This window comes from Gigantopelta aegis, chromosome 2, assembly GCF_016097555.1.
Source record: "Gigantopelta aegis isolate Gae_Host chromosome 2, Gae_host_genome, whole genome shotgun sequence".
NCBI lineage: Eukaryota > Metazoa > Mollusca > Gastropoda > Neomphalida > Peltospiridae > Gigantopelta > Gigantopelta aegis.
In genome coordinates this window covers 40605841-40623232 of record NC_054700.1, presented here as the reverse complement: position 1 = coordinate 40623232, position 17392 = coordinate 40605841, and the positions used below count along the sequence as shown (strand labels likewise).

The following is a 17392-nucleotide window of genomic DNA, read 5'->3' as shown; positions in this document are numbered from 1 at the left end:
TCGGGCTCCGGGCTGTAAATAGGCTGACACCAAAGTACTATGCGGTGTTGGTGTCCAGTCTTTTGTTTTGCGATAAAATAGACGCGTCTTTCTTGGGATACAATCCTTTGGAAAACCGTAAAAAGACAATCCCGATCGTTTAAACTGTTTATTTTTACACCCAAAGGCCGCGCAGTACGGCACTGTTGGACTGAAAAGATCGTAAGCCCCTCACTCCATATATAAACAGTTAACAACAATGGAAGAGTACAGCGGCTCTGACGTCACTTCCCTTTTTTTCCGAACGCTCACGAAGAAATATGCATAAATCGTACTTTGATACTGATTAGCGTAATTTCTTAATTTTAAGTTAACTACACGTATTTTATTGTTATAAAGTTATTTGTATATTATTTTTATATCATTTTTCTTTTAAAATGAGCTATAATATGGTCTCGTGTCATGTTTCCTTTAAATGATGGAAGTAAAACTTTATCACCTAAATAGGTGACTACCTGCCAAAGTTCTGTTTCTTCATGTGTGGCCAAGCAGCGCGAGTTACTAGGAACGATCCTCTCAGGTGGACCCGATGAATCAAATCTGTAACCAGAACAAATTTATAAATAAACAAGCATTCTGACAGTACTGCTAAAGCAAAAAAAAAATTCTCAAGGGTCTAACTCTAAAAACAAATATAAAAAAGGGATAAATTCCATTTCTGGCAGAGTTATGGCCCTTTTATATTTCTGATGAAAGTCAAACCAGTCTCAGTGGTGTCGTGGTTAAGCTATCGAACATAAGGCTCGTAGGTACATGGTTCGCAGCCCGGTACCGGCTCCCACCCAGAGCGAGATTTAACGGATCAGTGTAAGACCTCTACACCCTCTTCTCTCTCACTAACCACTAACCACTAACAACTAACCCACTGTCTTGAACAGACAGCCCAGATAGGTGTGTGCCCAGGACAGCATAATTTAACCTTAATTGGATATAAGCACAGAAAAAAAAAGTTTTAAAAAATTCAATTTGATGTGGCCATAATTTTGTCAAAAATGAGTAAATCTCTATAAAACTACTCTACCTTTCTCCCTTCTGGTTTACAGAAATATAAATATAAACTGATGGCTATCAACTAGAACCGTCTCTGTTTTAAAAACATTTCAATTAAAGGTCGTTTTTTGGTGGGGGGGGTTAGGACTTACCTGACAAATGGGTAACACTGCTTTGCTTTAAAAAAAAATCAGAATTTTTAAAACTTTAAAATTGTTTTTCTAAAAATAATTATTTTGGACATAAATAATTCTGTTATCAGCCCTCAAAATAGAAATACAAATGTGAAATAAAAATTAAAACTCTCAAAACCTACCCCAGTCCTGGTCACTAATCCTGGCAAATGACCTGTCTCGCAAGATTCCAGCATTGTTCACAAGGATATCTAAAATATTACATTTATTTATTGTCCATTAGGATATCTGGAAAATTATATTATTTCACGAGGATATCTGCAAAATGGTATTATTGTCCACAAGGATATCTAAGAAATTGTATTATTATTCTCCAGGATATCTTGAATGTTTTTTATTATTGTTCACAGGGATATCTGAAAAATTATTTTATTGTTCACAAGAATATTTGGAGGGATATTATGTGAAAAAGTACAATATTGTTCACAAAATTATGAAGAAAAGTACAAAATTGTTTACAAGTACACCTATAAAAAAAGTGTAATATTGTTCCCAAGAATATTTAAAAAAGTATGTTCTAAAAAAAACCCACCCAAAACTTATTACTTTATCAAATCTATTAAACATACTGCTGGGTAAACCTACCAATTCTTCCAAAATTGTCCAATGCTGTCTGAACCACTTTATCTCCATCCTCAACAGAATCTAAAAACAAAACAATGGCGTGATTCTTTAGCAACACATCAGGACTCATACCTAAAGAGCAGGATCTTTTATATGCAGTTTCCCACAGACAGGACTGTACATACCACAACTTTTTAAGTACCAGTCAAAGGGCACTAGTGAGATGATACCAGATCTCACACCTGTTATTTAATTATACTGAGATACAGTCTAAAATTCACAGGGCTAGCTCTGCCACTCGCCAATTGCGAAATTTTAGAACATTTGGCAAATTTTATTTTAATTTTTTTAATAATAATTCATATTTTGTTGGAAAATAGCTATAGGTTTTGCATTTTTTAGATAATTTGGTGAAATTTTCTGATCACCCAGAGCGAGCCCTGATTATTCTATCAAAAAACCATCTTTAATGTAGTTTGTTTATATAATCCAATGTACTGTATATCACTGTGTATTGGCAGATTTTTTAAGCCGCTAAATACCACTAAGAGAAGAGGGGTTGGCCAATACATGGGTTGGCCAATACATGGAGTCAACAAAAAAATGTCTTAAGAAAACACAACAAAATATTGGCTTGTACGGAAATACAATACTAACAAAAACTCGTCTTCAAAACCTTACTGACTGGCCTCGGTGGCGTTGTGGTAGGCCATCGGTCTACAGGCTGGTAGGTTCGGATCCCAGTCGAGGCATGGGATTTTTAATCCAGATACCGACTCCAAACCCTGAGCGAGTGCTCCGCAAGGCTCAATGGGTAGGTGTAAACCACTTGAACCGACCAGTGATCCATAACTGGTTCAACAAAGGCCATGGTTTGTGCTATCCTGCCTGTGGGAAGCGCAAATAAAAGATCCCTTGCTGCTAATCGGAAAGAGTAGCCCATGTAGTGGTGACAGCGGGTTTTCTCTCAAAATCTGTGTGGTCCATAACCATATGTCTGACGCCATATATCCGTAAATAAAATGTGTTGAGTGCATCGTTAAATAAAACATTTCTTTCAAAACCTTACTGTTGCATTATTTAACCAGTATTTTTCACAGCCACTATTAAGTCCCATACTAGTGTCCATTTGATTGTTTGACACCTATAATAAAAGTTCTATTTTATTTGAGAAATTAAATCAAATTTATTTTAGTTTTATTGTGTTGACAATTTCTGGCAAAAAACACTGACAAGTAGTACACATGTACCAGTATTTGGCGCCAAATGTGTCATATGATCAGAACGGTCATTAATTTCATGATCGCTGATATTGTGTCCTCAATTGCAGATTTAATTGGTCGGAACTGGTGATTTTTACTTACTGTCATTGTTGATTCTGCAATTCCTAATAAATTATTAAATTTAAAAGCTATGTTTTATTAGAGATCTTATAAAAAGAATGGAAGAGGTAGTGTTCATCATTGCAATTATCTATCATGGGTGTTAAATAATATTTACACTACTGTATAAAAGTGAAACTACATTTATCAGCTAGCGATGTCCATCCGATTGATTCAATCGAGAAATAAAAGAACAGAACAAAGTTATCCCACATTAGGGGATTTTTTTATAAACCTTTATTCTTTTTTAGCTATATAAAATCTTTATTAAAATAGTTTTTGTATACTGTACTTTAATCGATTCGCCAAAACAAATTCCCACGATTGACTGTTTGCCCATTTCAAATACGTAAAAAGAGTAGCCTATGTGGCGACAGCGGGTTTCCTCTAAAAACAGTGTCAAAAATGACCATATGTTTGACGTCCAATAGCCGATGATAAGATAAAAAATCAATGTGCTCTAGTGGCGTCGTTAAATAAAACAAACTTTACTTTATTTCAACTACGTAAAAGCTGGGTCGACTTATACATCATACCAACCTTTTTGTACCACATATTGAGGGAAAAACTAAGGGTTCAGCTTATCTGCAGAGATATATGGTACCACAAATACCAGTATTGCAACAGACTTGCAGGGCTCACCCTGCCCATAGTAAAATTAGCCAACTGCTAAGTTTTATACAAAGTGGCTACAACATTCTATGCTTGGCTAATAAAAATGATGTTTAAATTATCCTTTTTAAAATAATTTTCAGAGAAACACCAGATATATCTGAAAATTGCCTCAACCTAAATTCTTTCCAGTGCGAGCCCTGAATCATTTGTAAAGTTAAAGTTTGTTTTCTTTAATGACATCATTGGCTATTGGATGTCAAACATTTCATAATTTTTATGTATAGTCTTAAAGAGGAAACACGCTACATTTTTCCTATTAGTGGCAAGGGGTCTTTTATATGCACCATCCCACAGAGAGGATAGCAAATACCACAGCCTTTGATATACCAGTCAATGAGAATAAGCCCAATGCACCCACTGATGGGAATTGATCCTAAACCGGCCATGCATCAAGTGAGTGCTTTACCACTGGGCTACATACCAACCCTAATTATCTGTAAGTATTATACCATAGTTTGCCACAGCTTTTCCTCCCTTGGCCCGGATCTCATCAACAACCTTATCAGCCGCTTTTGATCTCCCACCTCCATGGATATCTCCACCAAGATCATTTACTGAAACAAAAGATGTCACTAATAATGTCTGCCACAACTTAGCCATATAATAACAAACATATATTCAGGGCTCAAACTTAATGATGGCACTGACAGCAATTGCTGTCACTATGATAGGAATTGCCGAAGGTAATGTGTAAGGAGCTTTAGAAAACAGCATTATTTTGCCACTGGATAAAAATTATTGCTTTTGATTGAAGATATTTTTTGGTTTTAATTTTGTGTAAAAGTTACTGGTTTATAATTGCCGTTGTCTTAGATGAGCAGTTTTGTCATAGATAAAAATATCTTTAGTTAGAGCCATGTGTATTTTCTTATAATATACTTACAAGCCTTCTTGAAAACTAACAATTAACATGAAGTAATATTATAATGTGTTAATTGTGAAAACTTTGTTTTTAAACTTTTGATTACTGATGATTGTGGTTTAATTGAAAATTGATTAGCAACTGCTATTTTATGTTTCATAATTGTGCAACTACATTGTATGTCTCAAACTTGCCTACTAAATTGCAATTCCACATAGAATAAACTGTTGCTTGGTTTTAAAAAACAATTAACAATTATATCAAAATATTTACAAGAAGAATTTATTGCACATTATGCTATCTAAAGGACAACTACAATTACAAATGAAAAAATTCATGAAGAATAGTTTTTATTTTTATTTAGATGGTTCAGAGAACAATGGTCATTTTACTGAAGATGTCATGATTTTAATTACACCAAACCAAAGGTGAATTTAACATTACTTTTTCACTTGAAAATGGAAAAAATTTTGAAATATTTAGTTCAAGTCCCCTGACATGAACACCAAAACATGTATTATCATAAAATAATTACACATTACTTTTGCAGACGAATCATATTCTGAATAATAAAGACTACATCTGAATTACAAACCTACAACTGATGCTCCCCTCTCAGCAAAGGCCAATGCATATGCTTTTCCCAGACCTGGAAAATATAAAAAAAGAGCCTACTTGTACTAGTTATAGTAAGATGGAAAAACAACAACAATTACATGTTAATAATAATTTATTATGACTACAAGTATTAAGATGTAAAGTTGCATTGACAGAGCTGTCAACCTGTGGCAATTCTTAGGCATGAGGAAATTAGAAATCAGGGTCCAGGGACTGCAGGCTCTTGGTCGGGTCCAGGGCGAAGTTTTTTGTTGTTGTTTGTTTAAGTCCAAAATGGAAATCTCAAAAAAAAAATCAAGCAAGTGCAAGTTTTACTAATTAATACGGTTAATATTAAACCATACAAGTCGGTCATCGGTAGCACCTGCAAGTGATTGTTGGTATTGAACCGAGGATAGGTTCAATATTCTATGTTATGGTAACGAATTCAGAAACCTGCATAATCAGCATATTATTCCATTCAGCTCTAACATATAAACCATGCATGATTATAAAATATTTTTATTTTTAGAAAAAGTGTGAGAGCGTGATGTTTGTTATAAATGTGTGATACTTATGTCAAATGCGTGAGAGTTGACAGGTATGCATTGATAAGACTTTACCAGGCTTATGCTATGACTTAAATAAAATAAAACATTTATTTAGACAAGTGAAAATATTGGTGCACAAGTAGATTTCTTGATGTATTTGTCTGGTGGATTGGTAAAAAATTCTGCATATTTCTATCACTGCTTAGAAATAATATTATGTCATTTTTCTAGCATCCTTTTCTATTTTTTCATTAAACCATAGCTTGCTTTTAAGAAAGAGTTTAATATTTTAAGCCAAGATCTTCAACACTCCAGCAGAATGAACAAGTTATATACCATTGGATTGCTGTCAAAAGGGGATAACCATAAACCAGCCTCAAACGATAAACCTCTTGCTTACAACCAATAATACTAATAACAAAAATATGTTTAATCATTACCATTATGTCTACTTATGTGTTGTGCATATCTGTTGGAATCTGCACAAGTAGCTCGTAGACATCTAAAAGTAAAGGGCACCTGCTGCATAAAAGTCAATACTTTTAATCTTAAAACTGCCATCAATGCAGACTGTTGGTAGGCTACAGGATTTCCTGTTTTGCTAACAAAAATGTAATTTATATTTTATGTAATTAACATTAATTTATTTAATGGTGTCACACAAATCATCGGCCACCTGTTAACATACATTGCCTTGCCCCTTGTGCAAAGTCCAGAGTCCAGATCAATGAAAGTGTCACTTTGACATTTCTTTAGAAAAGTTTACGTCAGTTATCATCATCAGAAACTATGTCAAGCTAAAATAACACTACTGATTAAAAGTAGAATACATTTTAAACTAAAATTAAATTAAATTAAATGTTTGAATACAAATACAAACCACCACCAGCACCGGTAACAAGAGCAACAAGACCATCAAAACGAATGGGAGCAGCCATGTTGTTTCCTTATCTTTGTATGTACTTAATTCCTCTGCACAAGAGCACCAGTCCCTGTTGGTCAAGATGTCCGAAATAACATCCATTTAATTACCGTTTATAACCAAATTGTAACCCAGTATATACGAATTAGTTCACTTTAAATTACCGGACATTATAAACGTATTAACTTAAACAATTAAAGTTAGCCTTCATTTTACCTGATATGAAAGACTGATAACTTTACGCCCAGCAAAGGTTTATAACGGGTCTCAGGGAACAGGTGGAACTTTGTAACAAAAGAAGAAAAGCAGACGTTGCAGAGATTCAGGAAAACACGACAATTATGTGGTGTCAAAACAGTATACTGGTGTTCTTCTTAGGCATTTTTCATTTCGCATCTCATGCATATGACATTGATAGTGATAAAGTTGAAACTTCCGACTTTGACGTTATAGTTGGCGGACAAACGCTAAATTACAAGCAAGACTCGGTAAGATACCTGTAAGAGTTGTCTCCCTTACAGCGAGTAGTATGGATTGGTATTTTTATTTTTTTGAAATCTCTGTTTACCAGTTAAATGATAATTTAAAAAAAAAAACCCCAAAAAGAAGTACACTTTCTTCCAATTTTCGAAGGGGAAGAAAAATAAATTGTTTTAACAGGAAATATGCCAGCAAAAATTAGGGCAGTGACCCCAGTATTCGACCAGTATCCTCGTTTAATCGAAAACCGTACGACTAAGAGGAAATGGCTGGTGCGCATGCTCAGTCATGTCAGGCTATCAATTTAACAACATTAATATTTACCTTGTTCAATTTAGAAATAAAATGTATAAAAAGGTAAGTACATACTCGCATGTTAGGCCTATCCCTGTTCCATAAAAAATTACACCAGGTGGTAAGAAACCGTCATTTTAAAAGCATTATCGAAAACCGTACTATGACGTTGTCAACGTAATGGCAACAACATAAAAAGCGGCTATCCGGAAATGATCTGTCATTACAGGCGCAAAGCAACACTTTATATTTACTCGCCAACTGGCTAGCGAATGAAAAAATACTAGCCAACTAGAGATTGTTACTCGCCAGGCAACATATGAAGTACATTTTGTTTTACTTTCCTTTGTAAATCGTTTTTTAATTGGGTTATGCGATTCCGACAAGTATACCAACGGCTACAGTTACCGAAACTAGGACGTATTTTATTTATTTATTTATTTTTGTTCACGATATGCTATCGTTACCAACAACTTTCTCGAACGTTTTTAAAAAATTTATTTAGCATATTCCCGCCATGTAACATTTAGCTTAACTTTAGGTGCAAACAAATTGGCTGCGAAGCAATTGGTCCAATGCTTTGTGAAAACTCATTTACCATCGGAAAACCCTGATGTGTCACGAGGCTTTCCGAACACCTCGATCGTCAAGTCGGCCGGAGAGCTCCGAGTGTGATATCCGCAAACAGGGCAAAATGCGGAAGTGTATGTTTACAGTTTCGATCATTAGTATATGTGTCGTCTGACTGATTAGTGAAATAAATGTTCCAGTGACAGCTTCATTCTGAAAAAATAATCTACTCGCCAAAAGGCTAGTGTTTTGCAAATTTAAATCGCCATAACAGAATTTCACTCGCATAGGCGAGTGTTTCACTCGCAGTATTGCGCCCTGCATTACTCATTTGGCAGTGCTAGCAGACGTGTTTGGTTGTGTGGATTCCGTTGTGCACCTGTTGCTGTTTAGGAATGCATATGCATTGCATTCATTAAGATTCCAGAGTGCAAATTAACTGTAATAATACATTTCACTGGGCATAAAACTTATTCTTACTATTTTTCCCGCATTTTTAAGGAAATGTGTTGTAAATGTACAAGTTTCCTTAACAAGAAGTTCTTGTCGTATCAACAATCGAACATGTGCAGACATTACAAAATACCCGGAAGTAAAATAATACAGTTTTCAATTTCGTACGGTTTTTGACAATTGGCGATACCCAATATTCGACCAGTGTATTTATTTAATTACCATACTCGTTTAAACTGAATAGTATATAGATTTTCCCAACTTATTTTGAACATATGCGACAGGGTGAACATTCTTTCTTCCGGAAACGCAATAGCAGACAATAACCATGTGAATGAACATAAGTATATATATTCATCGGCTATACTGATAATATGATGTTGGCCATTTTCTTAGCATGCTATTACACCATCCAACATCACGTGAACATTTGCAATACTTTTAATCCATTTGAAACCTTTGAAAATGTCTTTAATGTAATTATTTATAATCAAATGGAGCTGGCAATGCAATGTGACCTCGGTCATTATAATTTCGATCACGTGACCACGTGATCAAATAATGACATATGATAGAGAGGGTTGCCCCAGTATTCGACCAATAGAAAAGCTTGAGGATACATTCCCAAAATAAACTCCCAAGAACCACAAATTTACTAAGTACTTTTAAGTCTTTTGGTGCTGTTTGTTAGGACTTACACGATTATGTTTTCTTTTTATTTCAATCTAATATCATTATTTGTAAATTAAGATAGGACCAAAGAGACTGTTCGTCAGAAAGTAATTATGTGTGTGTGTGAATGTGTATATAAGCATGTGCGTAAATGCGTGAATATGTGTACAGTTGTGAAAATCAACACTTTTTGGATTTAGTTGTTTGATATATATGCTGCATTTACTATGAAATAAACTTCAAAGGTTAGCTCCAACAATAGGATCATTACCAGTGTTCTTGCTGCTCCATTTAAGTAGGGCGGCCCACCCCGCTATTGCATTTTGCCGCCCTCCATTTACGTTCTCCAACCTCCTTTATTTTCCAGCACCCTACTATATTTTCCAGCACCTATTTCCGCTATTTCCAAATGCACACTTTTTTCCACACATTACAAAAAAACAAACAAACAAAAACAACGATCAGTCTGCACATTCACTGGACATCAAAGGAAACAAGCCGCGTTGTGTACGAAAAACCAATTAACGAAACATTTACAACAGTTACCATACAACGTAATTTAACAGTATTTTTAACAGCCTCTATTTTGTCCCATACCTGTATCCATTTGTATGTTTAATATAAACAAGAAAAGTTATATTTTATTTGAGCAATGAAAACATTTTTTTTTTTAAACGGATTCGGCAATCTCCGATTGAAAAAATACCTCACTTATTTAGCGCCAAATTTGTCACGTGATCAGAATGGTCATTCTGTCTTTTGTTTCCACTAACTATCTGATATTTTGTCCTCAATTGCAGATAAAATTAGTTGTAACTGATGATTTTTACTTTCTGTCATTTCCGTCATTCTGTTTATTCAGCAGTTCATTATAAAAATATTCTAAACTTCATTTTGGGGGGATATCACCGCTTATAAAAACAACGGAAGTGTTTAATGTTTATCATTAAAATAATTTATCTTAGGTGCCAAATACAAAAACGAAACTACTTTTTATCAGCTGGCGATAATATTTTATCACAGCGATCGATTCATTTGATGAAGATGGAAATAACAAGAAATGTATCCGACATTAGGGGATCACTTTACAAACATCTTTATTGTTTTTCGTATATCTTGAAATCTTTATTAAAAATAATAATATTAAAACTTTGATCGGTTCAGCAAACCGGAACTGCCCGTGAATGTCAGACGGATAACATCTCCGATTCAATTAAAAGACGAGTCTGCTTGTATTTCGTATAAACCTTTTTTGTAGGCAAAATAAGAAGTATGTTTTTCCAGAGTCAACCAACACACAACAATATTATAACCATCCCCCCCCCCCCCCCCCCCCCCCCACCCCCCCACCCCCTTTTAAATTTTTTTTTTAGCTTTTTGTTTATTGTTTTTTGTTGGGTTTGTTAAGGGTGTGGTGCCAGGTAGCCGCCCTCCTTTAATTTTCATCCAGCGAGAACACTGATTACTATCATATTTTTTCTCGACTATCCTATTTCTATTCTATCTACTCTCTACCTTTTATTACTATATATTAAAAAATATTAATTATGTTAAATATTTTATGCCATTGGACATTGTTATTATGTTTTATATATATGATTATGAATATTGTCTGATGTCCATCTTGTTTAGGAGAGCACTTATATAGGCTCTGCCTGTTGTGCAATCCTTTTGATTCTTTTTTGATCAATAAAATATCTCAAAACAAAACAATAAACTTGAAAGTTTAGTTTTATTAGTTAATTAAAAAGTGGTCGAATACTGTGTTAACTGGTCGAATACTGCATACTGTTCCTTGCGGCACTCACACCTACTCTAGTCGGCGTATACTGCATGAACAAAACTTGGGTCTATTCAGTGAATGGCATTGCCAGTAAGTATTTATGAAGAAAAACAAATATTAGCAAATGCCAATAAAATGAACGCGTTACAATCCTTTTTTCTTAAGTGGTCGAATATGGTGTTGTTGCCCTACCACTAGCCTTAAAAAGCGAACATTTCATGAAAAAATATTGGGTGTGTTCAAATAAATATCTTACATTAGCTTACAAAGTATTCTGTTGCCAACTTTTAAAAGTTCTTTATAGACTTATTTATATAAATATGGATAAAGAACTTGCATATAATGACAGTAATTTTTGCTTTAAATATTGGTGGCTAAATTAATAAAATATTCTTATTGGATACAGTTCTCACGCAATGGACAATATTTAGAGGATTATTAGATGTGAAAAAGAGGTTTTCATTTGTCGTGATAACTTGTCATGAAAGCACTTAAATGGAATTGATTAACCTCAGAATATATTTAGTGCAAGCGAATAAAATTAGCGATAATTTACTGCAGGAAGATAGTTAATGTTGTAACTGTAACTTTTATTACATTATTTGTCCATGATTGTATAGAGATTTTGGGTCGGGAAAAAAAAAGAAAGAAAGAAATGTTTTATTTAACGACGCACTCAACACATTTTATTTACGGTTATATGGCGTCAGACATATGGTTAAGGACCACACCGATTTTGAGAGGAAATCTGCTGTCGCCATTACATGGGCTACTCTTCCGATTAGCAGCAAGGGATCTTTTATTTGCACATCCCACAGGCAGGATAGCACAAACCATGGCCTTTGTTGAACCAGTTATGGATCACTGGTCGGTGCCAGTGGTTTACATCTACCCATTGAGCCTTGTGGAGCACTCACTCAGGGTTTGGAGTCCGTATCTGGATTAAAAATTCCATGCCTCGACTGGGATCCGAACCCAGTACCTACCAGCCTGTAGACCGATGGCCTGCCACGATGCCACCGAGGCCCGTTTGGGTCGGAAATGTAACAATCCTAAAAATAAATCCCTAAATTCAATGCCTATTTTATATTAGTTGTGTTTAATACTAATAGAAAATATACTAAACTATCTTGATGCGAGTTTTGATAAAAGTAGTTGCTAATCAATTTTCAATTGACTAGAGATATCATAATCGGGATTTTGAAAATTTTCCTTGAGGTGTATTCAGTTTGCCCTCAAAATTCGAAGGATTTGATTTGCCTCAAATCATAACAAGCATTTGTCAGTAATTGTTTCACTAGTCTCATGCTAAATTTTTGTACTGTTTTTTTTAATTTAATTTTTTTTTTTTTAATACTGTAATTTACAGAGAAAGAAATCATTTGAAAGCCAAGATAATTCACATTTCCCCATTTTTCTTTATAGACAACTCATGGAATATCATGTACGTTCACATGGCAGGCTCAAGGTGGAACCATGGAGGTAAATGCACACAATTCACTTGGTTTGTTGACCTAGACCATTGCTTTCCTTAGTTATTTGTAAAGGCATACACATGTACATGTAAAATATTTTTAACCCCTGCGCGTGCTGTAACCTCACCGTGGTGCAGGGGTGTAACATTCTCTTTGAGAATGGCCAATAGGCTACAGCACAATTGAAATTTTGAGTAAAAGTCAGTATCTATCTGTGATATTTGTATTTTTTCAGTTCTTTACACTGTTTTTTATTTAAATCTTGAATTTTTATATTGATGTTGATCATCTCTTTATTTGTTTGCATTACCATAGTTTGACACCCAATAGCCGATGTATTTTTCGTGCTGGGGTGTCGTTAAACATTCATTCATTCATTCATTCATTCAATATTTTAAAAATAATAATAAAAATAAATGTTCCTCTTACATTTAAACAGTTTTCTGGATTTACAAATTAAACAAAAAATATTATGTTTAACACCTGTATCATTATTACTATTTTATTCTGAGCGTCATTGATTTGCTATTAGGTTAAAATAGCAAGACCCCAGCCGGCCTGGTGGCAGTCGTGTTTGGCCATCTAAGACTGATTAGATTATTAAACATCCAGTCAGGAAAGTAGCCCAGCTGTTGCCTCCCTTCATCAGTATTTTAAAAATGTATTATCTAAGGTAAATGATTCCATGGATCCATAACAAGCATAGCAACTACACATATATATGTTAATCTGATAGTTAATTTTCCAAAATGTGTATTACCAGAAGCAGTTTGGGGAACAATAGCTTAACACTGGATTGTTTACCACTAATACCAGTGATGATCTGACTGTTTGCACAAAAGGGGCAGGCAGGGCTAGCTCTGGCACTTGCCAAATTTGCCAATTGCTAATTTTAAAAACAACTTAGGAATTTTATTTTAATTTGGTGAAATAATTTCAAGTATTAATTGATATTTTGTTACAAAATAACTGGTTTTCTGTAAGTTTAATAGATAATTCTGTGAAATTTTCTGCTGACCGAGAGCTAGCCCATAGTGGTAAAGCACTCACTTGATGCACGGTCTGTCTAGGATAGATCCCCATCAGTGGATCCACTGGGCTCTTCCTCATTCCAGCCAGTGCACCACAACTAGTTTCTTGTCACTGGGATGGTGCATATAAAAGATATGTTATTAATGGAAAAATGTATCCATGGTTTCCTCTTAGACTAGACATCAGAATTACCAAATGTTTGACATCCAATAGCTGATGATTAATACATGATTTTTCTCCATTGGTGTCGGTAAACAAAACAAACTAACTTTTTAACCGTTTACACAAAAATTATATGAATAGCTAGTATGTTACTGTGCTACAACTTAGGCCATCATTGCTTGTAAGTCATAGTTGATTTCAAAGATATGGTAGATTGGGGAGAGGGGGGAGGGGGCTGAACCCCTCCTCTCCTTGTGAAACTTAGTTGCAGATTTACTACTGTATGTCATTTCATTTCAACTTATTTTCATGCCTATATCCAATTAAGGTTCAAGTACGCTGTCCTGGGCACACACCTCAGCTATCTGGGCTGTCTGTCCAGGACAGTGGGTTAGTTGTTAGTTGGTTAGTGAGAGAGAAGAGGGTGTAGTGGCCTTACACCTACCCATTGAGCCCTAAGAACTTGGATTGGAGCTGGTACCGGGCTGTGAACCCTGTACCTACCAGCCTGTAGTCCGATGGCATAACCACTGCGCCCCCGAGGCCAGTGCTATTGTATGTCATACATATTTAATCTAGACTGACTTTGTTTTCATATTCAGCAATGGGTCATGAAGATAGGCTCGAGTGAAGACGGGAAGCAGCTGAGTTGTTTTGTGGAGCGAGAAAGCGGAACATCGTATCTCTTCTTTATGTCGTTCAAGCTTGAGGTGCATGGGGCAAATGTTAAAGCTCAGCATGCTGTTGCAAATGTATGTTTACATATTTATATATTTATTATCTAAAAATAAACTTTTTTAAACCACACATACAGCATGTATATGTTGAGGACTAATAATCGGAATCTATTTGTGAAAAGAGTAGCCTACCAGGTTGTCCACTCTTTAAACAAAAAAAATGGGGGTGGAGGGTGGGAGTATTGGAAGGGGTTGATGTAATAGGACTTATGCAAGGCTGTACAATTTGAATAAAAAAAAAAAAATCCTTTGTTTCCTGTTTCAAACAAATAAATCATGTTTTTCTCAAACAAAACTCAAGGACCCCATGCCTTAAGATTGTCAGACCAATTACCCCAATAATTGTGCTATCATGTAATTTTTGTAACCTTTAGCATTCTAACCAGGAAGTCATTAGGAATGCATTTATTTTAGATTACATTACAAATGTATGTACATGTAGCCAGTGTGCATTCACTGAAAAGCAAAATTTATCTTCTTTGTAAACAAACAGCGAAAACAAAAAAATGTAATATACATGTCATTGGATACCCGCCTGATATAGTTTGTAGTTGTTATATTTACTATCTTGTTGTTTATTACAGGGTGAATCTGGTAAAGAATTGATGGATGGTAAAGACTTTAAATTAGACAGGAAATTAAACAAAGGTATGTTGTCACTCAGGTGTGGTAGTTCACTTCATGTACTGTAATTTAAGATCATCAGACCTGCCAAAACAGCCACTTCAATAATACAGGTGCCTTTCATAAGGGGCCTATTATTGGCATTTGAAGGCATACAAGGATTAAATGACAGAGGGGAAAAAGGCAATTGTGACTCAAAATACACACTATGCTTTCTGATAGTTAATTTCACAAGCAGGTTTTGCTTTCCATCTTAAAGCATTGTACAACTGTTCAGATTAACTTAAGAAATTAGTGTCTACTAGTAATGTCGACATTAGCACAACCAATATTAAATTAGATATAAAAATATCAGAAAGAAAATGATGAGTTTAAATTTACCAAATTGCTTCTCAATTACTAACATCTGCTTCCTGATTAAAATGCCTGAAGCAGAGATTGTTTCTCATTCCACAAAATGAATTTCAAGCATTAGCATACGAGTGTGGCTTGTCCTGGCACTTGATATATTATGATCGACAAGTCTTGGTAAACTTACTACACCAATGATCAACAAGTCTTGGTAAACTTAAAGCAATTATCTACAAGCCTTGGTAAACTTGCAGCAGTTTTTCCATGTGTTAGGTAGGATGAAACTCGATGATAGGGCAATTCCCTGAGGTGCAGATGATCTTAGGATCAATCACTTTATATGAGCCATCTCCACCAGTGCCTCGTAACATATAAGCTATCCTCGCTACGGAAAACATGTATATAAAAGATCCACTGCTGCTATTTGGGTGTTCAGGCTCAAACTTCAGATATTGTTATAGGCCTATGTACAATTTTGAAAGATTTCTGCTGTAGGCAAAATGCTCATCTGTGGCAATTTTCATCCTGCATACAGCAATTTTAAAAAGCAACTTTTGTAACAAAAAGAAAGCAGAAAATGAAAAATCAATTTTTTTTTACTTCAGCCAACTGCAATAATTTTTATCCAGCAGCGAAAAGCTGCCATCGGTAAAATCCCTGGCCTATGATAATTATATTACAGCTATGGCAAGTTTTGTGGATGACATCATTGTTTGAGGTCTTCTGTGTGATGATAACAAGTTTCTTCTCTGACTGTTTGACTAAGTGTCATTTTAACCATGTGTAAACATTGGTTTCCTTTGATCTCTAGATTCAGATTGTTGCATTCTATTGTTTTATTCTTTTAAGTGGAGTGGTCTTTGTATTGTTGTCATTAGTTGATGATATATAAAATGCACCATTTAAATTTATTGGACCACCATCCTCGGTGGTATCGTGGTTAAGCCATCGGACATAGGGCTGGTAGTTACAGGGTTCGCAGCCCGGTACTGGTTCCCACCCAGAGCAAGTTTTAACGACTCAATGGGTAGGTGTAAGACCACTATACCGACTTCTCTCTCACTAACCACTATAAAAACTAACCACTAACACTGTCCTGGACAGACAGCCCAAATAGCTGACTATGCCAAGGATTGGATATAAGATATTGAATATTAGCATGAAAATAAGTTGGAATGAATGAATTTATAGACTGTTTTATAAAATTTTGTTTTTTAGTTGAAGCTGGAGATAAATTTGATGCTCATTTAATACGAGTGGGTGTTTATGCAGTGAAAATGGAGAAACAGAAAGAAGATCTCTAACTTCAGCTCCCTATTTTGTTTTGTTTTTCTCACGGCCAGTCAACAATCATGTAACACAAAACCAGCTTCTTTGTGCATAGAGATATTGAGACAGCAGATGCCTGTGTCAAACAACAAGCCCTTCTCTTATGTTACTAAACAGATCCTAAAACAGGATTCTGTGTAAACAGATCCTAAAACAGGATTCTGTGTAAACAGATCCTAAAACCAGGGCTTCTAGAATTTGTATAAAATCCACCAGCCATGGGATCAGTGATTTAAAAAATTTACTAGCCATGATTCAAAATTCACTAGCTCTACTTTACTTTAAGTTGAGACAATTTTACTAAATAATAGTAAAAATTGGATATGTCACCAGAAGAGAGAGAGATAATTTAAAAATACTAACATTGTGGGTTGGTGGCATGATATTCATGTTTACAAAATAGACAACTGCAACATTTGACCAAAACAAATTCACTAGCCTTCGGGCATGGCAATAGTAGTTATTTACTAGCCCAACACTGAATATCACTAGCCATGGGAGTGGGGCTACCATAATCTAGAAGCCCTGCTAAAACCGGATTCAGTGTAAACAGATCCTAAAATGGTGAAAACATATTTAAATCTACAGGCAAGACCGATTTTACACAAAACATTAATTCAATCTAATGGGATAAAAAAATGTTTCCAAATTTGT

At 35.0% G+C, this 17392-nt stretch overlaps 2 protein-coding genes across 4 annotated transcripts in view; one reads left to right on the top strand and one right to left on the bottom strand.

Moving 5' to 3' along the window:
• The window catches only part of LOC121385566 (peroxisomal multifunctional enzyme type 2-like), a 48723-nt gene extending 41925 nt beyond the window's left edge, over nucleotides 1–6798 (bottom strand). The window contains exons 1-6 of one of the 3 annotated variants that reach the window (XM_041516294.1): nucleotides 6735–6798; nucleotides 5302–5355; nucleotides 4294–4398; nucleotides 1809–1868; nucleotides 1346–1414; nucleotides 495–579 (exon numbers count right to left, since the gene is read on the bottom strand). In XM_041516294.1, the coding sequence (XP_041372228.1) occupies nucleotides 495–579; nucleotides 1346–1414; nucleotides 1809–1868; nucleotides 4294–4398; nucleotides 5302–5355; nucleotides 6735–6792 (431 nt within the window). In that variant the 5' untranslated portion in view covers nucleotides 6793–6798. Of the gene's footprint in view, nucleotides 1–478; nucleotides 580–1345; nucleotides 1415–1808; nucleotides 1869–4293; nucleotides 4399–5301; nucleotides 5356–6294; nucleotides 6314–6734 lie in introns of those variants that run through there. The other 2 variants (XM_041516320.1, XM_041516303.1) reach the window with 2 other exon arrangements.
• A 279-nt stretch (nucleotides 6799–7077) lies between these two features.
• On the top strand, nucleotides 7078–17030 carry LOC121378303 (myeloid-derived growth factor-like). The gene is made up of 5 exons (XM_041506415.1): nucleotides 7078–7264; nucleotides 12454–12510; nucleotides 14300–14449; nucleotides 15019–15082; nucleotides 16628–17030. Exons 1-5 carry the CDS (start codon nucleotides 7118–7120, stop codon nucleotides 16711–16713), a joined length of 504 nt encoding a protein of 167 aa, XP_041362349.1. The 5' UTR covers nucleotides 7078–7117; the 3' UTR covers nucleotides 16714–17030.
• Nucleotides 17031–17392: the final 362 nt, after the last annotated feature.

What these genes read in the sequence shown, in the direction of transcription:
- LOC121378303 (XM_041506415.1), top strand. Translation starts at nt 7,118, where the DNA reads ATGTGGTGTCAAAACAGTATACTGGTGTTCTTCTTAGGCATTTTTCAT. An exon ending in TAAATTACAAGCAAGACTCG is followed by an intron (nt 7,265 to 12,453) that starts GTAAGATACCTG and finishes TTTTCTTTATAG; the next exon opens with ACAACTCATGGAATATCATG. An exon ending in CTCAAGGTGGAACCATGGAG is followed by an intron (nt 12,511 to 14,299) that starts GTAAATGCACAC and finishes TTTCATATTCAG; the next exon opens with CAATGGGTCATGAAGATAGG.